This window comes from Convolutriloba macropyga, chromosome 1, assembly GCF_964194025.1.
Source record: "Convolutriloba macropyga chromosome 1, txConMacr16.3, whole genome shotgun sequence".
Classification (NCBI taxonomy): domain Eukaryota; kingdom Metazoa; phylum Xenacoelomorpha; order Acoela; family Convolutidae; genus Convolutriloba; species Convolutriloba macropyga.
In genome coordinates, this window is record NC_134468.1 from 34,558,299 (window position 1) to 34,584,155 (window position 25,857).

Genomic DNA, 25,857 nt, shown 5'->3' on the forward strand with positions numbered 1-25,857 from the left:
ATTATGATAAAAACATTCATACTATAACTCTTTGTTAATGAGGATCAGAATGAAATTACGCCACCTAACAGCAGCTGAAGTGCGGCATCAACAGAGAGACAGAGAGAGATAGAGTGAGAGAGATAAAACGTGAACGAGAAAGAGAAGGAAAGAAACCATAAGTGAAACAGAGATATGAATATTTTCCATGATGCGATTCGACTCTGCAACTTCTAGTATTATAGCCTTGTTAGTAAATAAATCATATAAAAAAACTGAAAAAGGCAAAATTATAAAAAGTTTTCAACTTCGCAGTAAAAAGTTCAAAAAATTTTTTGTCTCGAAAGTTCTGTCAAGTAACCCATCTCCAAGACAAATTTTGGAAACAATAGCAAATTTTAGAAACAATTTTGGAAACAATTGCAAATTTTAACAAAATTTTGGAAACAGTTGCAAATTTTAACAAAATCTTGCTAAAATTCAAATTATTAATATCTAAACAACCATTTCATTGTCTCAAGAGACTATCCAGTATCCGTTTCAAGCGAAAAATAGTTTCAAGCCAAAAATAGATCTTTAGCTCATTAAGATCCATAAACTTGGAATAAACTATGAAAACTTTCCAAAAATTTGAAGAATTTAAATTTCATCCAAAAATTACTAAAACTGGGTTCATAAAAAGTATTGATCGCCATTCCATTAACTCTAGAAATTATGCAGCAAGTTATTTTCAAACCTTCGATGAGGTCCCAGGGCCCCTGGTGCCAGAAAAAATACAAGAACATGAAAAAATTGCAAATATTTTCAAAAATTGCTTAAATTCGTGATATTAAAATCTTGAAAAACATTCCATTACATCTATAAACTATTCAGTGACATATTATTAAACCCTAGAGGAAATTCCATGGCTCTTGAGGCTAGAGAAACCTAAAAAATGAAAATTCAAACCTTAAAAATTGCAAGTTTTATAAAAGAAAATTGCTAAAACTTGTGATATTAAAAAGTTAAAAATTAATCCATGACCAACAAAAATTTACCAGTAAATTATTACCAAACCCTAACGGAGGTTTTCTGACCCTTGAGGCTCGAAAAATCTTAATAATGACTGTCAAAAAACTAAAAAAAATGGCAAAAATTGTATTAAAAAATGCTAAAATTCGTGACGTTAAAATCTTGCAAGACATTCCATTACATCTAGAAATGATACAGTAACCTATTTTTAAACCCTAGAGGAGGTTCCTTGGCTCTTGAGGATCCAAAAACCTAAAAAAAAAAACGACACGAAATTTTACAAAAAACTTGAAAAAAAGGAGGTTTTATCAAAAAATATTTCTAAAATTTAAATTATCAATATCTTAACAACAATTTCATTGTCTCAAGAAACTATACAGTATCCCTGTTTCAAGCCAAAAAAAGTTTCTGGCTCATAAAGATCCATAAACTTGGAATATGACTAAAAAAATTCCGAAAATTTGAAAAATTTAAATTTTATCTAAAAATTACTAAAACTGGGGTCATAAAAATGCAGCAGGTTATTATCAAACCTTGGAGGAGGTCCCAGGTGCCGGAAAAAATACCAAAACATGAAAAAATTACAAATAATTTAAAAAATTGCTTAAATTCGTGATACTAAATTCTTTAAAAACATTCAAGATGTGATAATAAAAAGTTATAAAATAATCCATGATTAACAAAAATTTACCAGTAACTTATTATCAAACCCTAACGGAAGTTTTCTTACCCTCGAAAAACCTCAATGATGACAATAAATATCAAAAAACAAAAAAAATGGCAAAAATTGTATTAAAAAAATGCTAAAATTCGTGATATTAAAATCTAGCAAGACATTCCATTAAATCTAGCAAGACATTCCATTTTATCTAGAAATGATACAGTAACCTATTTTCAAACCCTATAGGAGGTTCCGTGGCTCTCGATAATCCAAAAAGCTAACAACACGACGAATTTTCAAAAAACTTGAAAAGGAAGTTTTATAAAAAAAATGCTAAAATTTGTGACATTAAATAATTGAAAAACTATTCCATGTGGCCAATAACAATGTGTCAGTAACATATTATTGAATTCCTAAGGAGGTTTCTTGGCCCCAAAGGCTGGAAAAACTTGAATAATGACAATTAACTTAAAAAAATTGAAGAAATTTGAAAAAAAAAAATTGAAAAATTTTTGTCAAAAAACTGCTAAAACTAGTGATGTTAAAATGTTGATAACCATTCCATTACCACTGAAAACTATGCAGAAACCTATTATTAAAACCTAGATGAAGTTCCTTGACAGCTAGGGCTGCTAAAAATCAAAAAATATCAAAAATTTTCAAAAAGCTTGAAAAAAATTGTGCAAAATAGTATAAATTTGCGAGTTTTTAGCGAGTGGTTGTTCGTCTGTAGCTAGAAACGGGGGGGGGGGGGGAGGGGGTGGTGCGCTGAGGGCTGATGGGGCGAGGGGTGGTGGTAACAGCGCGCGGGGGGGGGGTGGGGGCAATAGTGGAGGGGTCTTCAGCCTCTAAGAACCGCCCTTCACACCATAAGTATAAGTCTCCAAAACAGTTTGAGCTGAAACAGAGCTGAGAGGCTCCAAGAGCACTTAATGCCCGCTGGTCGCTACCTGTTTATCTCGTTTTTGAGGACGAAAAGTCAAAAGCGTCGACGAAAAATCGGTCAAGAGAAAAATGGCATTAAAAAACTTTGCGATGTGGGTGATCAAATAACCAAAACAATATCAAAAGAAGCATTTTTAAATACCATAAGCTACTTCAAATCGAACAAGGGTACATTCTTTTTACAGCTAACTTCAATATTTTACTAATACAGCGTTGTCAAGGTATTTTAAATTAATCAAATTTATTTCAAATCTATCTGATAGTTAGATACATACAATTTCACACGTTATTTGACCAATTTAGTTTTTGAGCGATCACTGATACCAAGGAGCACAAAATTATGAAAATATACCCTGACTAAAAAAAAGAATAAAATTGACGAAATGAACTCCAAAAACCTGCATTCAACGATTGCAATTGGAAGAAGTTAGAAAACTCAATAACCCTCAGAGTCTAAGCGTTCATTTTTCATGGTAAATCTTGGAATGAAACTGCATAAAATTTACATAAAAATAGACTCGCTTGTTGTCATTATACCAGAATTTTGACTGAATCCGCAAGAAATTTAGCCCCAACTCATAAAGCAAGTCTTTGACTGCAAAAAAAATAGAGAACGAATTAATGGATAAAAATTTTTACAAAACAAAAAGGTCTCATTTTTCCGAAAATCTAGGAGAAAAAAAAGAGTTAAAATCAGGCAGAATTTTAAACATCAATAACTTTTAAAGATTTTTATAGAAAAAAACTAATATTTTTTTTACGATCGACGGGATTTCTGGGAACTTTCAGGAAAAATAATTTTCTGGACAGTTTTACAAGGACAGTTTGTGCTCATTTCATTTGCAATTGTTTCTGATTAGATCTCCTTTTTTTACTCTGACATCTCGGAACTCGTTCTTGTCTATTTAACTCATCCTAACCCAATGCTGCCACAGTATTACCATCAGACGGTCATAATCAAACCAGTTGAGCAAAAAAATACAATTATTTAGGGAAACTGGCTACTCCAAAGTAACTGTCGTGATTTTTGCTCCATCCGACGCTAATTCACAAAACAGCCTGTTGCTTTACGACTGCATTGAGTTGCTGATGCAATATAATAGCTATTTAAAACGCAAATATTTAACTTAATCTTCGAAAATCAAACGGTTACGTTTGGGCCCAAGCGCCCTCGTGTCAGGGCACTAAGTCCTATTGGTTCAACCAATGGAAAGCTTGCCATGTTCATTTCCAACAAAAATCTGCAAGCGAACATCACTTCATTTTTCAAAACCCACATATTTTGTGCTATCAAGAACCCAAAATATGCACTTTCGCGTCGATTCCCATAAACCCGATGAAAATATGAAAATTATTGATTGTTGTACAAAAACCATTTTAAAGAGCAAACTAATGTAATTTCCTTTTGTAGTTAGACATACTCCCATTTCTTAATGAGCGAATACAGGGACTTAGATCACTATCAATAAGCCTTAGAGATGTTAACCAAGAACTCAGTTCAAGTAGCCAGGTCAGGACTCAGTTCAGGTATCAAAAAATCGAAAACTCCAAAAACGAGGAAGTCTCATATAGTCTCACTTGAATGAAACACAACCGACTAAACGTCAAAGAGTTGCTCTCGAACGACTAAAACGGCTAAAATCAGCTTCGAATGATATTAAAAACTAATATAGATTCAAAGATTCTTATTTCTAGAAGTTTCCTTTTTTATTCAGACGAAAGTCAAACTTGTGTTCATTCCTGTTTGCTGTTCATATATTAGAGCAACTTATATTTAAATGGCAGAATATCCTTCAGTTAATGTATGCAAAAGCCTCTTTAAGAGTAAGGAAGTCGCGATAATAAGACACCAAAAATTCAGTCACGAGAGCAAAAAAACCAATTACATGAGCTAGCCTTTGCAATTCAATCAAAACTGCCTGAATATAGTAAAAAGAGTTTTGAAGCGAGTGTAGTGAGATCATAACGTTATAAAAAGATATATGAAGATGAGAATAAGATATAGACAGAAGACTCCAGAAAACACTCAATGCAAAACTTGATTGAAACCATAGCCAACTTTTCAAGTAAATGATTTTCTCAAGACAGATGATAATTTTCTCTGAAGAAAAAAAATGATGTTCTAAGAAGTTTCTTAGTAAACAGTTCAAAGCAAAAAAATTGAAAACAAATTAAAAAATCGGAGTGTAATAAATTTTCTGTTGAAAGATCTGATAAATAAAACATAGCCGGCAGATTGCCGGAAAATAGCCGCGATAGACACTTGTGGCATGAATTAAACAACTAAAAAAAAGATAGACAGATCGACCACCAGCTTTTTAATAGACCACTAGGCTTTTTGGGTTAGATTCGGACTGTCATTTTTATGAGATACATTTGCTCTACCAGGAAAAAGCCCTAATCGAGCCGTTTCAAAATTAATATTCGATATTAAAACTCAAGACTCTATTACTCAGGAATTAGGGCATATAAGTTTGGCATTACTTAGATGCACACTATTGACCTTTAATTAGTAAATGTTCAAAAAATTTAAAGTTCCATAAGTGAGTTCAGAAGTCATGTTTTTGAGTGAGGTAAGTCACGCAATTGATCTAAAAGCAGAAATGACGTCACAAACACAAATTTTAACTGCAAAGCAGTAGAAGTCAATGAAGTCATTGAAAAAATCAATTCCAAGAAGTCAGGGTAAGACGAAACAAAAATCTGTTTGCCGAAATAAAATAAAAAATAATAGTAGCCTGAAATTTCTCACGCGGCTATTAAAAACAGTAAAAACCAAAAACAAATTGCCGCATGTGAACAAAAAATCACATTCGAGAAAGTGAATTTTTGTTTAAACACGGTTTTCTCACTCTACTTTAAAATTAGAGCGAAAAAAAATTACTCCGCAAAACCACCCGCTTTTGCGCTGCACTTTGTGACCAAAATCACCACTCCAATCGGACTTCAAAAATCAAGAAATCTGAACAATCTTTAAAAAGACAGCGCCCCAATACAATCGAAATTCTTTTGAATTGTAATAACATGACAAGTCCAAGCTAAGAATTCGAAGAATATTTAATGATTAAACAAAAAACTAGATCTGAAAATGAATAAGCCTGAGCTCCAAAAACCATTTAGACAAAAAATCCCATATCAAAGTCAAATTGCCTGAAGAGAATAAAAACTACTTGAGAGAAGGCGATTTTTTCAAACACCTTTCTCACTCAATTTAAAACTTCAAGGAAAAATGAAATGCACAGACGACAGATTGCCGAAAATAGCCTCCGTTGATGCACATCATGATTGAAGCAGAAGAAAAAAAGAAGAGATAAATTGGCCAAATTTTTTTTCAGTGTCAAACTGTTCTAATTAGGCGAGCAGTTTCGGTTGGATTCTAAAACTATACTTAATTCAGCTTCTAAACTGAAAGCTAATGAGCTTAATACCAATGTCAGCTAGCAAACACTGATGAACTTTGATAACCTAATTCTCAATGACTTATTGACCGGGCTTTATCGGTTTATCCCATCTCTTTTGATTTTGCTTTTGACCTTAACTGTATTCACTATCTTGCGTAATTCATCGACAGAATAGATTTAAAAACCATTAAGTTGAAACAGTGAGCGAGGTAACTCAGAAGTCAAACGTGAAAGTCCTGACTTATGTAAAACGAAAAACGTGATCAAAAGGTAAAGCGAATGTAAAAAAGGAGAGCGCCTAAATAATAGCCGTTTGAGAGGCTGACGGCGGCAATTAATTAAATATGAAAAAATGCATGCCCCCAAATCCGCTAGCTTTTTCGCTCCACTTCCTGGTTCGGCGTGACCAAAATCATTTCATCAATTTGACTTCAAAAATTATCAAAATGTGCGAACATATCTTTAAAAAAAAATAGCTGGAAGAATTCCGGTAACAACTCGAGACGTCTTCCTCAGAAAAACATAACCAACTAAACGTCGGAAGAATTGCTATCGAACGACTAGTGGGAGCTCTAATCAATTGCAGCCTGCTTCAGTCGGGGGGAGGGTGAGCCTAAATGGGACTAAGAAGTTCAATGGTGGGCTTCAAATAACCACATTAGAAGTTATCATATACCACTATTAGGATTTAAAGTAAAAAATGGCCCCAGTTTCGGCGCACTTTTCATTTAACTCTTAGTATTAAATTGCCACAAATTGGGTTCAGCAGCTTGAAATTGTGATTGAGAGTTTTAGATCACGCGAAACGCAAAAAAAAGGGTAAAAGTCACTCGAAAAGTGAAAATGGTCAAGTCAAAATTTTGCATAAAAAAGACACCCACGTTTACAATAATTGCTATGAACTTCGTTCAAGAGCAATTAAACATTATTCTAATAATTCAAGTATCCTAGAACAACACAAGAGAACTAAAACCAGTCGGAAGCCAAAAATAACAATTGAAAAACTAGCCAAAAACAAACTTAAAACAAACAAAAAATTGCTTAAAACTAATTTATTTTACCAAAAAATTTTAAAAATCAGTTAAAGCCACACTAATACTGTTACTATAACCTGTTCAAACTATTAAAACAGAAAACAATAGTTAAAACCAAATACCTGCTTGAAACTGCCGAACTTGAACAAAAATTTTGTTCGCTTAAAAAGTTCAATTTTTCCGTTTCTCAAAACGAGCGGTATAAACCAAAAACCACTGTTTTCACTGCACCACTCTTCAAAATTGGTCAGCAGTAAAACGACAACGTTTTTCATGCGTTTCACTTCATGTATCAATTTCAATCCAGAGAATTACTGATTTAAAAAGCCTTCAATACTCCTCTTCAAGTCGTAAAAATACAGCGCCCCAATACGCCTCAAATTCTTTGAATTGTAAAAAAATAGAGTCGCTATAATAACTGGCTGAGAAGATAAGGGCGGCTATTAAACAACAGAGAATGATAGAATCAAATTATTCACTAATCTATGAGCCAAAATAAATTTATCGATAGAAAATAAATTAGTCATTCGTGCAAATAAAACACAAGTTGGGCCAAACTAGTTTGAGCACTTGGAATCTGGCAGTCACATAATGCTCATCAGTAATAGGTTAATAGTCCTTCCATTTTGAACCTCCGGTGCCATATTAATACCCTCCATCAAAGAAAAAACAAACTGTTTGGCCGAACCCTGGTTTGGATCGATGAATATGTCTAATTCGGAAAATTAAACCCTGAATAGGGCTTCTCACGAGGGGACTCTTCAAGACTTTCGCCAGTCGGCGGTGAGTCAAGAGGTTGGCTTTCAAACAGCACATTTGCGGCTTTATGTTCCTTTGCAGAGAGTTTTTTGAAATCAATGACATGACCCGGAACAGTTCGCAGACATTTTCCCGTCGAATGCCTCCACTTACGCCCAAAAACGTCATACTGTTTGAAGCCGGAATCTTTGACAATTTCTGAAGATGAAATACTTCGGTACTCATTTCTGAAATGGAACGAATCGAAGACCAAGCTAGCATCGATGGTCCTTTTGTACAAAGCATCTATGTCAAAATTCCGTGTCAACAAACAGAGCATAGGGGGTTGCTTGCCTCCAGCTTCCGAATTTATTGGCTGCAATTTGTTTAGAGCTGCTATCTGTGCGGCGTGAAGAGTATACTTTTCACGTAATTCTGGTGCAAAGAATTTGTCAATGAAAAAGGAGGCGAGGTCACTGTTGGATTGTGGCAGAGATTGGGGAGACTCAGTGACCGATCGTTTGTGAATCTGTTTCTCCATTGACAGTTGGGTTGCTTTCAGCCAAGCGTCTCCTCTTTCAGCTTCAGGAGTCATCGGCGTAGATTGGCTGATTATGCTCATTTCACTCAGAGGTGTCTGAAACAAAGTCAATGATGTTTAATCAACCAATTTAAAGAATACCTTGATGGTAATTAGCTTGTTTCTTTCCACCATGCTCTTTTTTGGTTTACATTAGCATATGTGAACAAACTAGAGAACATTTTTTAGGCATCTTGTAAATGGCCGGACTGGAAAATTTTTTTCAAAACGCTTAAGGCTTCATTTTTTTGGCAAGTTTGGTTCTCGCGTTTCATTCAACAAATTGTTGGAAGTCAAGAGGCTTTAATACCTTGTTTCCTCTGTTTCAAAAGAAACATGTGACGTTAAAATTTTTGTTGCGTGTACTTTTGAAAAATTAGCTTGTTTTAAGCTCTTTCTTAGTTTTCTCGATAGAATTCTTTATTTGAACAAAACTCTACATTTGTCGTTGCTGGACTTAAAATAGTTCCTTCTGTTTAAACTGCTAAATCGGGTCTACAGTGCTTGTCAAGTGGTAGTTTTGTCATTAAGCATCTTGTAAACTGCCGGACTTGAAAAATTTCTCAAAAAGCTCATGAGATTTTTTTTTGGTATATTTGATTTTAGTTTCTGCTGCTCTTACGCAGTTTTTCGTGGTTTTAGATTAAAAAGCAGCTTTTTAAATTAAATTAGCCAACTAAAACTCTTTGAGAACTGAGAATAATCGTTTCTTTTTAAGAATTTTTAGGAAAACAAGCCGACAAGTCAAGGAAAAAAGTGCAGAAAGCGTGGTTTTGAAAACAACACTAATGCACCAATATCCTTCCACTTTTTGAACTTTACACCGACGTTTATAGGCCCCGATGGGGACATCAAGACTTGAGGTCACGGAATTGTATCTTAAAAAAGCAACATTTTCCTGAAGAGGGAAAGTTGAAAGGTTGGGTCAACTTCAAAATCCAAGGAAACCTTTAGTAAAATGAAGGAAAACCCCAAAAAAGGAATCGTTGTTGAGCAATTTGGCGCCCATCAAGATGCAACTCGGTTCTCGTCACTCCAACCAGTCATTTAGGAAATAGTTTTAAAAAAAATTAATTTCGAAAAAGATCTTCAATTTGACAAGAGCATTAAACCTTTGCAAAATGTTGTAAACTTACTGATTTTGATCTTTTGTTTTGTAATTTCTGCTATTTATAGTGCCTAACTTGAGCCTGTAGTGCTAGCCAAGTGGTCATTTTGGTGTCAAGCATCCTTTTTGTTACGGGTGTTGGAGAAAAATTTGCTTGTTTTTGTTTTCTCTTCGTTTTCCCGAAAGAAGCGTTCTTTGAATAAAATTCTATATTTAAATGAGGAGAACTTATAAAACAAATTTCTTCAGTTAGAAGTTCATAAATTGAGCATATACTGCTAGGCAATTGATTATTTTGGCATCAAGTATCCTGTAAGTGGCCGACTTAAAGAAATTAACGCTTAATGCTTTTTTTTAGCAAGTTTGGTTCTCCCTTTTCGTTCAAACTAATATTCGTGCTAACTAAAGTCTAGGCGCTTGTAACCCCGTTCTGCTAGGTGAGCTATAAGAGAAATGAATTCATCAATTTTTTTTACGGGTCATTATGAAAAATTTTCGTGTTTTTAATTTTTTTTGTCTTCTGGAAAGAAGCATCCTTTTTTGAACAAAACTCTATATTTTTCGATGCAAAAAACTTCAAAAGGAATATTCTTCTGCTTAGACTGCCTAGATTGAGCTTGTAGTGCTAACCAAGTGGTCATTTTGAAATCAAGCATCTTGTAAGTGGTTAAACTTAATGTTTACGTTTAATGTTTTGGCAAGTTTGGTTCTCCATTTTCGTTCAAAAAATTATTTGCAGTCAATGGACATAAAACCTTGCTTTGCTAGGCGCCGTAGGAGCAAAACGCAAATGCACTCATCATAATTTTGCTCAGTGTTTTTTTGTGAAATTCCCTTTTGTTAGCGGTTCTTCGTTTTCTCGAAAAAAACTCAGTTTATTTGAACAAAATTCTATTTTTTCGTTGTTTAAAACTTAAAAACGAAATTTCTTGTTTAGAGCGACTAAATTGAGCTTGTTGTTATAACCGTCATATTGGCATCAAGCATCTTGCAAATGGCCGGAATTGATAGATTTTTACAATACGCATAATGCTTTTGTTAGCAAGTTTGCTTTTTTTTGAAAATTTGCTTGTTTTCAGCTTGTTTTCATCGTTTTCTCAAAAAAAGCATTCTTTATTTGAAAAAAACTCAAAAGTTTTTCGTTAATGAAAACTTAAATAGAAGATTTCTTCTGTTTAGAGTTCATAAACAGCGAATGTAGTGCTAGCCAAGTTGTCATACCCAACAGAAGTGCTCAGGTCTCCTGGTTTGCAGAAAATTTCCCTTGAGTGAATTACATGGACTTTGGTTCTTTTTAAAAGAGCAAACTTCATGTGCTTCCATATTGGTCATAAGCAACAGTTAAAATGATAAAACATCATTACGTCAGTATCATAGGAAGCTCAAACAAGCTATTTTTCTCCAGACTTCTTAATCCTCTTTGCCTTTTAGTCAGAATGAACCTCTTATGCATTTCAGATATTTAAAGCGCCAAAATGCACCATCACTTTTACTAAAAGGAAATGACAAAAAACCCCGAAGAAGGGAATTGGTTTGAGCATCCTATAAAACTAATTGGTAGACTTCTTATAAAATTTACAGTTGCTTATGACCATATTGGAAGTAAATGGAGTTCGCTTTTTAAAAAACCTAAAAAGCATTTAAATCAAAAAAACCAAAGAAACATTTCCCAGGTCAAAATTACTTGTTCTAAGCATAAGTAAATTAGGACAATTGGGTTCTGTTAGTGCTATTGGGACTTACAGGTGTTCTATAAAACAAAAATTGATGGAATTTTGCAAAAAAACAAACGGCGTTTCGGAGGTTTGCAAAAAGAAGTGGTCTTTTTTTTATATAAATCTTGCCTTTTCTCCGTTTCTTTGGTAGTTTCAAGCATCAAACTGCTCGATGTCCCGTCAAAATCATAGGTATCCGGTAAGAGGTCTAACTTATTTCGAATTGCTTCTATCACTTTTTTTGACTGTTTCTTTCAGATGCGTTGTTTCAGAAACCTGTATGCTAATACCAAACCATGTACTCTAGATTCCTACTGTCCCATGGAGTGATTCTGGGCTGTTTTATGATCACAGTTCTTCTACTATTCGCTTTGAGTACCTATTTTGGAATCAGCCGTATCCACCAAAAATTTAAGTAACTTCTGCAACTTAAACTTAACAAAACTTTAGTCAACTACAGGTTCGATTTGGGTAAATTTTTGGTGGAGCTCATGAGTCAGTGAGTAGCATAGTTTCACAGAAGTTTCAGAAAATTATCAAAATTAACAAGGAGCATACAAAAACTTGTCCAGGAGAATCAGAAGCTACGATCGAACTGACACTCTTTTGAAAGGCGACAGATAAAAAGCGAGGTTACCAACGATGATGATCAATTTGATGCGACCACCAACGAGAAGTTTTTGCCGATGTTATTTACGTGAAAACTTCAGAGTCATCTGCTTGGACTGATGGAGAGGAGATTCAATTATGCAGGAAACGAAAAGCAGGAGTTTTATCCAGTGATTCTGAGTTATGAGGAACTTGACAACAATTTGAAAGCAACCACATCAGCAAAGCAAACGCCAGCTGCCAAAAAGGAGCCTGTCATTTTGCAACCGCTTGTCGGGGCTTTCAAAAGCTTTGAATTTTAAGCTGGATGGGCTTTAAGTTGATGGAACTTCAAAAGGCAGAAAACGCTTTAAATAATAAAGCCATTTGAAGTTAAATACAATTGCTCGAGATTACCAAAGAAATTGAGCTTTCAACAATAGTGGAACCTGAAGCCAAAGGATAAGGTTTATCTTTCTTTGATGTCAAGTGCTCTCTCGATTTGACCAGTCTGAAGAAAGATACCTTTGACGTTGAGAAGGCCATAGAAGCCAAAATTGGCCGGGCTCATACCACCTCGTCAGATGTCAGCATAATAGTGTTAGTTTGAAATTTCTTTAATTTCGCTTCGAGTACCTATTTTGGAATCAGCCGTATCCACCAAAAATTTAAACAACTTCTGCAACTTAAACTTAACAAAACTTTAGTCAACTACAGGTTCGATTAGGGTAAATTTTTTGTTGCAATTTTTTGGTTTGCGCAGAAATTAAAATTTGAGTACGGTGTTGGACACAGTTCAAAAGTTGGCTGACGCAGCAACACCGAGTTTAAAAACAAAAGCAGGCAGGGACGATTTACAAAGCCTGAGCAAATCGATTTCCTTAGACCCGGACACTGTCTGCTCGGCTCCCAAGTCTTTCACAGCACCCGCAATAACTCTTGGAACTTCAATGACGCCACTTCAAAAAAGATCAGCAGTTAGCTTCTGTCTTTATTAGTTTGCTTTCATCAAAAAGTTTGTTCTATTCCTATTGAAAAAAAATGTTTTATGATAGGCTCTCGAAAATATCGTAGCTAGCAGTTTCTCCTGAGTAGAAATTTTACTTTCCTTGAGACTGTTTACAAACTACCTGTTTGATTTCAAAGATAAATTTAACCTGACGACGAAGTTGCGAAGATTGTTGAATTCCCAAAGCTTGCTCAAGATGCTTTTCTGTACTAAAGATCAACTTTGAATGGAGCTCTTAAGTCCGCGTGTAGTATTGAACTTGTCAAAATAAACAAGGAGTATACGAAAAAACTTGTCCACGAGAACCAGAATCTACGAGTGAAAATGACAACTCTTTTGAAAAGTGCCAAAGACAAAAAAAAGCGATTTTACTAACGATGAGTAAGTTGATGCAACCACAAATGAGCCGACTTGGAATAATGACACCGATCTGATTACTAAATGTTGGTAACGGTCCTTCGGATCTTGGAAGAAGTGTAGCTGTTGCAATATTTGAAAATCGTAGACTGCTCAATCAGAGTGGGGAGTAAGATTGATAACCCAGCTCCAATAAAGCCTAATGAAATTAACTAAAAATTTCATTCTCTGAATCATCATTCCATTCACAATTTATAGTTGACATGTTTTATGTCCTTTCACTTCCTTGTTCCGTTTTCTGTTCCTGATGTTCACTTTGAAGTTTTCGTATCTTTGATTTTTAATCTTTCATCTCTTTGAGTACATAAAGTTGCTAGTGTTTGCTATGTAGCATTCTATCTCGCGCCCTGATAGTGAGTTATTTTAACCCAGTAGCTTGTTCTTTTCCGATTGAAAAAGAAGTTTTATGATCGGCTTTGAAAACAATCATAGACTGCAATTTCTCATGAGTAGAAATTATACTTTCCTTGACACTGTTTCAAACAAATATAGCCTGATGACGAAGATTGTTTCGAAGATTGTTAAATACTCAAAGTTTGCTCAAGATAATTTTCGGTTCTAGACATCAACTTTGCATGGAGCTCTTGACTCCGTGAGTAGCATAGTTTCACAGAAGTTTGAGGAAATTATCAAAATTAACGAGGAGCACACAAAAAACTTGTCCAGGAGAATCAGAAGCTACGATCGAACTGACACTCTTTTGAAAGGCGACAGATAAAAAGCGAGGTTACTAACGATGATGAGCAATTTGATGCAACCACCAACGAGAAGTTTTTGACGATGTTAATTACGTGAAAAGCTCGGAGTCATGTGTTTGGACTGAGTGATTCTGAGAGTTATGAGGAACTTGACAACAATTTGAAAGCAACCACATCAGCAAAGCAAACGCCAGCTGCTTAAAAGGAGCCTGTAATTTTGCATCCGCCCATCTGGGCTTTCAAAAGCTTTAAATTTTATGCTGGATGGGCATAGATTTAAGTTGATGGAACTTAAAAAGGCAGAAAAGGCTTTAAATCATGAGTTGTTAAATGCTGCATGCCTAATTCGTCGTGGGAAAATGTTCATTTCGAAAATGAAAACTATGGTTGTAATGTTGAACGCGGATAATCTACTGGAGTTACAGGCCTGTCCCGAATCTTCTAAGTTTGGAAGACTTTTGGGAAGGAAAATGTTTGACGACAAGAAAAGTGTCTGCAGATGACTCAGATGTTGGGTGCATGCAGAACTTCAACTGATCAACGGAAGATTGTCAACTCAAGCGAAAACTGCTTTTAAAAGTAAGATTTCAACAAAACGAATTTTTTTAATCGAAAAACGTGAATAATGGAGAATTTCAAAAGAAATAATATTAGAGTGTTTTCGACTACTTTCTCGACTACTCAGCGCATTGAAACCTCCTTTTTCGCTTATATGCGAATATATTTTTCTTTTCTTCAACTGTTGTCGCAGCAAAATATCCTCGCAATCCTCACCTTGCACTGAAGAAGGCTCGTATAGCTGCAAATCAAATGGGCTTAGACTTCATGAAAAAACCACTGAAACTCAAAACAACAAAAGCCGAAACAATTGAGACGTGAAGCTTCAAGTCACAAATTCATGCCCTTCGAAATTCAATAAGTCGCTTTCAACTATTTGTTTGGTTATTTTGTTATAATCGACTTTTTTAGCTTTTATTGTGGGGATTATATATTTATCATTTTGTTTCTTCTTTACGCATGACACTACACCATCAAACAAAAAAATTTAAGTGTAGTAACTTACAAGCCGTCTAAGACTAGTCAAACAAAAAACTAAAAAAATCACAAACATGAAAAATTGCACCATTTTCAGCCCAAAACTAAAAATGACCTTTTAACCTTAAATTAAGGCCATCCCAGCAGCTGCACCACTCCAAGCACTTGAAGGACTACTAAAGCTCAGATTGGGCTTCTAATGAAACTTGATGCCCGCTGGCCTTTACCTGTTTATCCCGTTTTGAAAGATCAAAGTCATTGAAAAATGTGTGACCACATCTTAAAAAAACACAGCGCCCCATTACAATTCAAACTCTTTGAATTGTATAAAAGGAGAGCGCTTAAATAATAGCCAATTGACAGGCTGACGGCGGCCATTAAACAGACCAAAAAAAATTTTTTTTTAACCTTTTTATGTTATATTTTGATTAAAAATCTGTTTAACTTAATACTTCTTCTACTAGATGCCCTCAAATACCCTTCATTAAGAGTGATCCGCACCGCACTCATTTGACCTTATCTTTGGCGCCCATCAAGATGCAACTCGGTTCTCGTCACTCCAACCAGTCATTTAGGAAATAGTTTTAAAAAAAATTAATTTCGAAAAAGATCTTCAATTTGACAAGAGCATTAAACCTTTGCAAAATGTTGTAAACTTACTGATTTTGATCTTTTGTTTTGTAATTTCTGCTATTTATAGTGCCCAACTTGAGCCTGTAGTGCTAGCCAAGTGGTCATTTTGGTGTCAAGCATCCTTTTTGTTACGGGTGTTGGAGAAAAATTTGCTTGTTTTTGTTTTCTCTTCGTTTTCCCGAAAGAAGCGTTCTTTGAATAAAATTCTATATTTAAATGAGGAAAACTTATAAAAGAAATTTCTTCAGTTAGAAGTTCATAAATTGAGCATATACTGCTAGGCAATTGATTATTTTGGCATCAAGTATCCTGTAAGTGGCCGACTTAAGAAATTAACGCTTAATGCTTTTTTTAGCAAGTTTGGTTCTCCCTTTTCGTTCAAACTAATATTCGTGCTAACTAAAGTCTATGCGCTTGTAACCCCGTTCTGCTAGGTGAGCTATAAGAGAAATTAATTCATCAATTTTTTTTACGGGTCATTATGAAAAATTTTCGTGTTTTTAATTTTTTTTGTCTTCTGGAAAGAAGCATCCTTTTTTGAACAAAACTCTATTTTTCGATGCAAAAAACTTCAAAAGGAATATTCTTCTGCTTAGACTGCCTAGATTGAGCTTGTAGTGCTAACCAAGTGGTCATTTTGAATTCAAGCATCTTGTAAGTGGTTAAACTTAATGTTTACGCTTAATGTTTTGGCAAGTTTGGTTCTCCATTTTCGTTCAAAAAATTATTTGCAGTCAATGGACATAAAACCTTGCTTTGCTAGGCGCCGTAGGAGCAAAACGCAAATGCACTCATCAAAATTTTGCTCCGTGTTTTTTTGTGAAATTCCCTTTTGTTAGCGGTTCTTCGTTTTCTCGAAAAAAGCTCAGTTTATTTGAACAAAATTCTATTTTTTCGTTGTTTAAAACTTAAAAACGAAATTTCTTGTTTAGAGCGACTAAATTTAGCTTGTTGTTATAACCGTCATATTGGCATCAAGCATCTTGCAAATGGCCGGAATTGATAGATTTTTACAATACGCATAATGCTTTTGTTAGCAAGTTTGCTTTTTTTTGAAAATTTGCTTGTTTTCAGCTTGTTTTCATCGTTTTCTCGAAAAAAGCATTCTTTATTTGAAAAAAACTCAAAAGTTTTTCGTTAATGAAAACTTAAATAGAAGATTTCTTCTGTTTAGAGTTCATAAACAGCGAATATAGTGCTAGCCAAGTTGTCATACCCAACAGAAGTGCTCAGGTCTCCTGGTTTGCAGAAAATTTCCCTTGAGTGAATTACATGGACTTTGGTTCTTTTTAAAAAAGCAAACTTCATGTGCTTCCATATTGGTCATAAGCAACAGTTAAAATGATAAAACATCATTACGTCAGTATCATAGGAAGCTCAAACAAGCTATTTTTCTCCAGACTTCTTAATCCTCTTTGCCTTTTAGTCAGAATGAACCTCTTATGCATTTCAGATATTTAAAGCGCCAAAATGCACCATCACTTTTACTAAAAGGAAATGACAAAAAACCCCGAAGAAGGGAATTGGTTTGAGCATCCTATAAAACTAATTGGTAGACTTCTTATAAAATTTACAGTTGCTTATGACCATATTGGAAGTAAATGGAGTTCGCTTTTTAAAAAAACCTAAAAAGCATTTAAATCAAAAAAAAAACCAAAGAAACATTTCCCAGGTCAAAATTACTTGTTCTAAGCATAAGTCAATTAGGACAATTGGGTTCTGTTAGTGCTATTGGGACTTACAGGTGTTCTATAAAACAAAAATTGATGGAATTTTGCAAAAAACAAACGGCGTTTCGGAGGTTTGCAAAAAGAAGTGGTCTTTTTTTTATATAAATCTTGCCTTTTCTCCGTTTCTTTGGTAGTTTCAAGCATCAAACTGCTCGATGTCCCGTCAAAATCATAGGTATCCGGTAAGAGGTCTAACTTATTTCGAATTGCTTCTATCACTTTTTTTGACTGTTTCTTTCAGATGCGTTGTTTCAGAAACCTGTATGCTAATACCAAACCATGTACTCTAGATTCCTACTGTCCCATGCAGTGATTCTGGGCTGTTTTATGATCACAGTTCTTCTACTATTCGCTTTGAGTACCTATTTTGGAATCAGCCGTATCCACCAAAAATTTAAGTAACTTCTGCAACTTAAACTTAACAAAACTTTAGTCAACTACAGGTTCGATTTGGGTAAATTTTTGGTGGAGCTCATGAGTCCGTGAGTAGCATAGTTTCACAGAAGTTTCAGAAAATTATCAGAATTAACAAGGAGCATACAAAAACTTGTCCAGGAGAATCAGAAGCTACGATCGAACTGACACTCTTTTGAAAGGCGACAGATAAAAAGCGAGGTTACCAACGATGATGATCAATTTGATGCGACCACCAACAAGAAGTTTTTGACGATGTTATTTACGTGAAAACTTCAGAGTCATCTGCTTGGACTGATGGAGAGGAGATTCAATAATGCAGGAAACGAAAAGCAGGAGTTTTATCCAGTGATTCTGAGTTATGAGGAACTTGACAACAATTTGAAAGCAACCACATCAGCAAAGCAAACGCCAGCTGCCAAAAAGGAGCCTGTCATTTTGCAACCGCTTGTCGGGGCTTTCAAAAGCTTTGAATTTTAAGCTGGATGGGCACTGATTTAAGTTGATGGAACTTCAAAAGGCAGAAAACGCTTTAAATAATAAAGCCATTTGAAGTTAAATACAATTGCTCGAGATTACCAAAAAAATTGAGCCTTCAACAATAGTGGAACCTGAAGCCAAAGGATAAGGTTTATCTTTCTCTGATGTCAAGTGCTCTCTCGATTTGACCAGTCTGAAGAAAGATACCTTTGACGTTGAGAAGGCCATAGAAGCCAAAATTGGCCGGGCTCATACCACCTTGTCAGATGTCAGCATAATAGTGTTAGTTTGAAATCTCTTTAATTTCGCTTCGAGTACCTATTTTGGAATCAGCCGTATCCACCAAAAATTTAAACAACTTCTGCAACTTAAACTTAACAAAACTTTAGTCAACTACAGGTTCGATTAGGGTAAATTTTTTGTTGCAATTTTTTGGTTTGCGCAGAAATTAAAATTTGAGTACGGTGTTGGACACAGTTCAAAAGTTGGCTGACGCAGCAACACCGAGTTTAAAAACAAAAGCAGGCAGGGACGATTTACAAAGCCTGAGCAAATCGATTTCCTTAGACCCGGACACTGTCTGCTCGGCTCCCAAGTCTTTCACAGCACCCGCAATAACTCTTGGAACTTCAATGACGCCACTTCAAAAAAGATCAGCAGTTAGCTTCTGTTTTTATTAGTTTGCTTTCATCAAAAAGTTTGTTCTATTCCTATTGAAAAAAATGTTTTATGATAGGCTCTCGAAAATATCGTAGCTAGCAGTTTCTCCTGAGTAGAAATTTTACTTTCCTTGAGACTGTTTACAAACTACCTGTTTGATTTCAAAGATAAATTTAACCTGACGACGAAGTTGCGAAGATTGTTGAATTCCCAAAGCTTGCTCAAGATGCTTTTCTGTACTAAAGATCAACTTTGAATGGAGCTCTTAAGTCCGCGTGTAGTATTGAACTTGTCAAAATAAACAAGGAGTATACGAAAAAACTTGTCCACGAGAACCAGAATCTACGAGTGAAAATGACAACTCTTTTGAAAAGTGCCAAAGACAAAAAAAAGCGATTTTACTAACGATGAGTAAGTTGATGCAACCACAAATGAGCCGACTTGGAATAATGACACCGATCTGATTACTAAATGTTGGTAACGGTCCTTCGGATCTTGGAAGAAGTGTAGCTGTTGCAATATTTGAAAATCGTAGACTGCTCAATCAGAGTGGGGAGTAAGATTGATAACCCAGCTCCAATAAAGCCTAATGAAATTAACTAAAAATTTCATTCTCTGAATCATCATTCCATTCACAATTTATAGTTGACATGTTTTATGTCCTTTCACTTCCTTGTTCCGTTTTCTGTTCCTGATGTTCACTTTGAAGTTTTCGTATCTTTGATTTTTAATCTTTCATCTCTTTGAGTACATAAAGTTGCTAGTGTTTGCTATGTAGCATTCTATCTCGCGCCCTGATAGTGAGTTATTTTAACCCAGTAGCTTGTTCTTTTCCGATTGAAAAAGAAGTTTTATGATCGGCTTTGAAAACAATCATAGACTGCAATTTCTCATGAGTAGAAATTATACTTTCCTTGACACTGTTTCAAACAAATATAGCCTGATGACGAAGATTGTTTCGAAGATTGTTAAATACTCAAAGTTTGCTCAAGATAATTTTCGGTTCTAGACATCAACTTTGCATGGAGCTCTTGACTCCGTGAGTAGCATAGTTTCACAGAAGTTTGAGGAAATTATCAAAATTAACGAGGAGCACACAAAAAACTTGTCCAGGAGAATCAGAAGCTACGATCGAACTGACACTCTTTTGAAAGGCGACAGATAAAAAGCGAGGTTACTAACGATGATGAGCAATTTGATGCAACCACCAACGAGAAGTTTTTGACGATGTTAATTACGTGAAAAGCTCGGAGTCATGTGTTTGGACTGAGTGATTCTGAGAGTTATGAGGAACTTGACAACAATTTGAAAGCAACCACATCAGCAAAGCAAACGCCAGCTGCTTAAAAGGAGCCTGTAATTTTGCATCCGCCCATCTGGGCTTTCAAAAGCTTTAAATTTTATGCTGGATGGGCATAGATTTAAGTTGATGGAACTTAAAAAGGCAGAAAAGGCTTTAAATCATGAGTTGTTAAATGCTGCATGCCTAATTCGTCGTGGGAAAATGTTCATTTCGAAAATGAAAACTATGGTTGTAATGTTGAACGCGGATAATCTACTGGAGTTACAGGCCTGTCCCGAATCTTCTAAGTTTGGAAGACTTTTGGGAAGGAAAATGTTTGACGACAAGAAAAGTGTCTGCAGATGACTCAGATGTTGGGTGCATGCAGAACTTCAACTGATCAACGGAAGATTGTCAACTCAAGCGAAAACTGCTTTTAAAAGTAAGATTTCAACAAAACGAATTTTTTTAATCGAAAAACGTGAATAATGGAGAATTTCAAAAGAAATAATATTAGAGTGTTTTCGACTACTTTCTCGACTACTCAGCGCATTGAAACCTCCTTTTTCGCTTATATGCGAATATATTTTTCTTTTCTTCAACTGTTGTCGCAGCAAAATATCCTCGCAATCCTCACCTTGCACTGAAGGAGGCTCGTATAGCTGCAAATCAAATGGGCTTAGACTTCATGAAAAAACCACTGAAACTCAAAACAACAAAAGCCGAAACAATTGACACGTGAAGCTTCAAGTCACAAATTCATGCCCTTCGAAATTCAATAAGTCGCTTTCCACTATTTGTTTGGTTATTTTGTTATAATCGACTTTTTTAGCTTTTATTGTGGGGATTATATATTTATCATTTTGTTTCTTCTTTACGCATGACACTACACCATCAAACAAAAAAATTTAAGTGTAGTAACTTAGAAGCCGTCTAAGACTAGTCAAACAAAAAACTAAAAAAATCACAAACATGAAAAATTGCACCATTTTCAGCCCAAAACTAAAAATGACCTTTTAACCTTAAATTAAGGCCATCCCAGCAGCTGCACCACTCCAAGCACTTGAAGGACTACTAAAGCTCAGATTGGGCTTCTAATGAAACTTGATGCCCGCTGGCCTTTACCTGTTTATCCCGTTTTGAAAGATCAAAGTCATTGAAAAATGTGTGACCACATCTTAAAAAAACACAGCGCCCCATTACAATTCAAACTCTTTGAATTGTATAAAAGGAGAGCGCTTAAATAATAGCCAATTGACAGGCTGACGGCGGCCATTAAACAGACCAAAAAAAATTTTTTTTTAACCTTTTTATGTTATATTTTGATTAAAAATCTGTTTAACTTAATACTTCTTCTACTAGATGCCCTCAAATACCCTTCATTAAGAGTGATCCGCACCGCACTCATTTGACCTTATCTCTTTGAATTATAGTAAATAAAAGTTAACTTCAGAGTGAGGCAGTCATTTTTGAGAGGGATAAGTCAGGTGTGACCAAAACCTTGTTCACGCGGATGAACAAAAAAATCACTCCATTAAGAGTGAAAAATGACGTCATGAAAATCAGTTGAAATTGCACGAACGAATAAACAAAAAGCAGATTTGAAGTGATTTTGACGTCATATGGTCGTATTAAATCTTGACGAAATAAAAAACATAGCAGACAAGTCCTGACGTACAAAAGACTTTCATTGACTAAACACAAACTAGACCTAGAACGAACTACGAGTGAATTGGGAAAACATTTTCTAAAAAAATCAGATCCAAAAAATTTAAAAAAAAAATTGATGTCAAAATGTCGCACGTGAACAAAAAACTACTAGCGAGAAAGAAATTTGGTTCAAACAAAAAAAATAGCCTAGAATAAACTATGAATGGATTGGGAAACCATTTAGAAAAAAATCCCATCCAATAAATCGAAAACCAGTAAAAAAAAAGTTAAATTGCCGCATGTCAACAAAAACGACTAGCGAGAACGCGAAGTTTTATTCAAACACCGTTTTCCAATTCATTTTTAAAATTAGAATGAAAAAATTTCACGCAACAAAACCACTCGCTTTTTCGCTCCAATTCCTGTTTCGCCGTGACCAAAATCACCACTCCAACTTGACTTCAAAAATCATGAAAATGTGTGAACAGATCCTAAAAGATAGCCGGCAGATTTCGGGAACATAGCCGCTTGTGGTCTTCCATGAACTCAAACAACTGAAGAAATAAGATAGACATATCGACCACCAGACCTTCAATAGACCACTAGACTTTCTGGGTTAAATTAGGACTAGTTTTATGACACATAAGACGGCCTATAAGGAAAAGCAGTAGAAGTCACTGAAGTCATTGAAAAAGTCTGAAGAAATTGAAAAAGTCCCTTCCAAGAAGTCAGGTTGTAAGAGTCATCGATGGAGACGACGAATTAAAAACACATAGCAGGACTAGTCCTGACGTACAATTCAAAGAATTTTCATTGACTAAACAGAAAAACTAGACCTAGAATGGACTATGAGTAATTTGAGAAAACATTTTTTAAAAAAATCAGATGAAAAAAGAAAAAAACGGATAATCAATGTAGAAAATGCCGCATGTGAACAAAAAAACCACTAGCGCGAAATAAAAATTTAATTCAAACAAAAAACTAGGCCTAAAATGAGCTGTGAATGGATTGGAAAAACCATTTAGAAAAAATCCGATCCAAAAAATCGAAAAAACAGTAAATATCAAAGTTGAATTGCCGCAAGTGAACAGAAAAACCACTAGCGAGAAGGCGAATTTTTGTTCAAACACCGTTTTCTCACGCTACTTTAAAAACATACCCAGCAGATTGCCGGAAAATAGCCGCCGTTGATTCCAATAAGCATGATTGGGATTGAAAGAATAGAAGATATCGAAAAAAAAATTTTTGTACAAAAACATATTTTAAGTCCGATTTATTTTGATGGCATTTCGTAGTTTAACATAACGTACTTCTGTTTCTTAGAGAGACGCTACACGGGCTACTATCAATACCAATAAGCATTAGAGATGGTAACTAAGACTTATAGGAACGACGTTCAAATAGCGGGCATCTAAAATTTCTACTTCTGACTTCATTTTTTTATACTGACTCTGTTCATTTTGAATTGCTGTGCTGAGCAACTGATGTTCAAAATCACTTTTAGCAGAATGAGAGAAGAGAGAAACTAGCCTAGAGAAGTCAAAAAGATATCACGCAAAATGTTGAAAAAGCGGTAAAATGAGGTAAAGCGAAACATTTTTTATTCGACGAAGTAAAAAAAATAGGAGCGCTATAATAGCCGGCTGAGAAGATGAGGGCGGCTATTAATTAGAGTGAAAAAATTTCACGCCTCAGAACCACTCGCTTTTTCGCTCCAATTGGACTCCGAAAATCATGAAAATTTGTGAACAGATCTTAAAAAAAGACAGCGCCCCAACACAATTCAAATTCTTTGAATTGTAAAAAACACGATGTCCCAATAATAGCCGCTATCGCTTCGCGGCTATTAACTAGGCCTAGAATTCAAAGACAGCGCCGCAATAGAATTCAAATTCTTTGAATTGTTAAAAACCAAGAGAAGGCCACTAATAGCCTCAGCTACCGCTTCGCGTCTATTAATAAAGAAAATCGAATGAGCACAATTTCTCTCGTTTCACGTGAAAGTCGAAAAGAATCCCTATTACACACGACTTGAACAGAATAGCTATTTTTAAATCAGGTCACACAAGGAGTTCGTGCTTTTTAAAAAGAAATTTCGAAAGCATTCGATAAATTACCCCTTTGGAACTCATGAAAAAAGTAACAAACCATCGAGTCCTCGGCTGCTTTTTGGTTGTTTTATTTGACTTCGACCTGTTCAAAAATGAAGGTTGTTAGCACAGTAGTATCTCAGTGAAATCTTCAGTTTTCTAAAATCATCATTCATAACATACCTGACTATCGGTTTTTAAAACCATAATTGTATGCAGATGGCTTTAATTTATCGTCATTCACAAACTGCAGCTTTCTGCCAGCAAACTTTTTTCTAAGAAACGTCAAGCACTGCCTCAAGAAATCAATAAAACATTTCAACGAGCTCAGTCAAACCCCCCCCCCCCCCCCATAGGAACTCCTGAAAATGCCAGTCCGATTAGATTTAACTACTTGATTATTTTTCCCAGAATTCCGAATGACTTAATAAATTCAATAAAATCAGGCATATCGTCACATTTTAAAAACAATGATTTTCTTCGCGTACTACAAAACACATTACAGAAAACAACTGCTATTCCTCGTTCGTTTCCCGATTCTATGAAGTCAAATGCGTGAAAAAAACGGACACTGGGATACGAGAGCAAAGTTTCTACTTGTTTTTGCAAAAAAAAACCGCTCTAGTATTCCAATCATAAAGACATCAAAAGGCACAAATATTACCTGTGGCGTTGAGATCAGACTTTGATGTCGCTCCAATAGAGGTCTCTGTTTCAGTGCACAGACCAGGTCTAAAGTGGTCAATGACACGGAAGATGTGAAGTTGGGAATGTAGTCAGTCACAAACACATTGAAACAACTCGCGTTTTCGTGATCAGGAGACATGTGCTGTGACCTTGACATTCTGCTAGGTCCATACTCGGGTGAAAAGATGAAGTGTGACAAAGATCCATCTCTTCCTCTCGTGACTGCTCCACGGAACTTATGACAGCTCAGAAGAGCACAGCAACATCCATTAACTGCTGTGAGGATAGTTCCTTTGCTTTTCGGATGGCATTGTGAGCCAGCTGGACAGTTTATTGATTCTGGTTTGGTATATATAATTAGAATTCCAATAGATAGACTGATATCGTCCGAAAGGGCACCCTACAACAAATGCTCAGACTTCGTATCTACTTCGCCCATTTCTGGCAAATTCAATCTCAAGAAAACCGACAAACACACGCAACATAGTGCTTAAAGTAGGCTCTAGCATTAAAATAGATTTCTTACTATTCAGCTCACTTGAAAACATTCCTCAAAAAAGGCACGAATCTCGAAACCGACAGTAATCAATTGTTGCTGTTGCTTTTGTTGTAGGGCTATTCATTTTCGTGATCATTCTGGACTATTGACAATTAACTCATTAGATCCTAACTCACGTTTCTCTCCTGTATCTTGCTAACCAAGTCAGCCAATATTTTCCGCCAATCAGAGATCTCAATCTTTGCGAAATCAGAATAACTCATGATTTCGAACAGAAACATCAATTCGTCTTGAAGACTCTTCATCCACTTATTGAAGGTGTCCACATCAAGCATGTCAGATGGGAATTCCATGTGCATCAGAGCATTGATTTCCAACTTAGAGTCATCTTTACAGATGAATTTGCATATCGGTTTGAAGATAACATTTCTCTCACAAGTTGACGCCTCGGTCAATCCAATTGCAGTGTTGGTTTTTGAACCTGGATTACTGGCCGAGCATTTAGCCTCTGATTGGAAGGCAAATGAACAATCCAACATGGCCAAAAAAATCACATGTCACTGAAAATTTCAGAGAAAATCGACACAAATTGATCGCAAGAATCAATTCAGACAAATAAAGCTCCGCAATAAAAAATTCCAACTGAAACAACTATAGTTCAAACGAGGCCCGGTAATGTGCGTTCGCACACAAAGTTCCGACCCCGCCCTTCCATATTTTTGGCATAAATGTCTACCAATTGAGGAAGAGATAGAAAATTCAAGGGGTCTTTCCCATTAAAGACCCCATTATGTAATAATTACCATGTTTGGG

The 25,857-nt window shown here is 35.4% G+C and overlaps 1 protein-coding gene across 1 annotated transcript; it reads right to left on the bottom strand.

The window, feature by feature from the left end:
* Positions 1-7,489: 7,489 nt before the first annotated feature.
* Positions 7,490-25,624, bottom strand: LOC142338158 (uncharacterized). Its single transcript, XM_075387797.1, has 3 exons — positions 25,221-25,624; positions 24,523-24,945; positions 7,490-8,406 (listed from the first exon to the last, which is right to left on the bottom strand). Exons 1-3 carry the CDS (start codon positions 25,581-25,583, stop codon positions 7,744-7,746), a joined length of 1,449 nt encoding a protein of 482 aa, XP_075243912.1. The 5' UTR covers positions 25,584-25,624; the 3' UTR covers positions 7,490-7,743.
* Between the last annotated feature and the right edge of the window lie 233 nt (positions 25,625-25,857).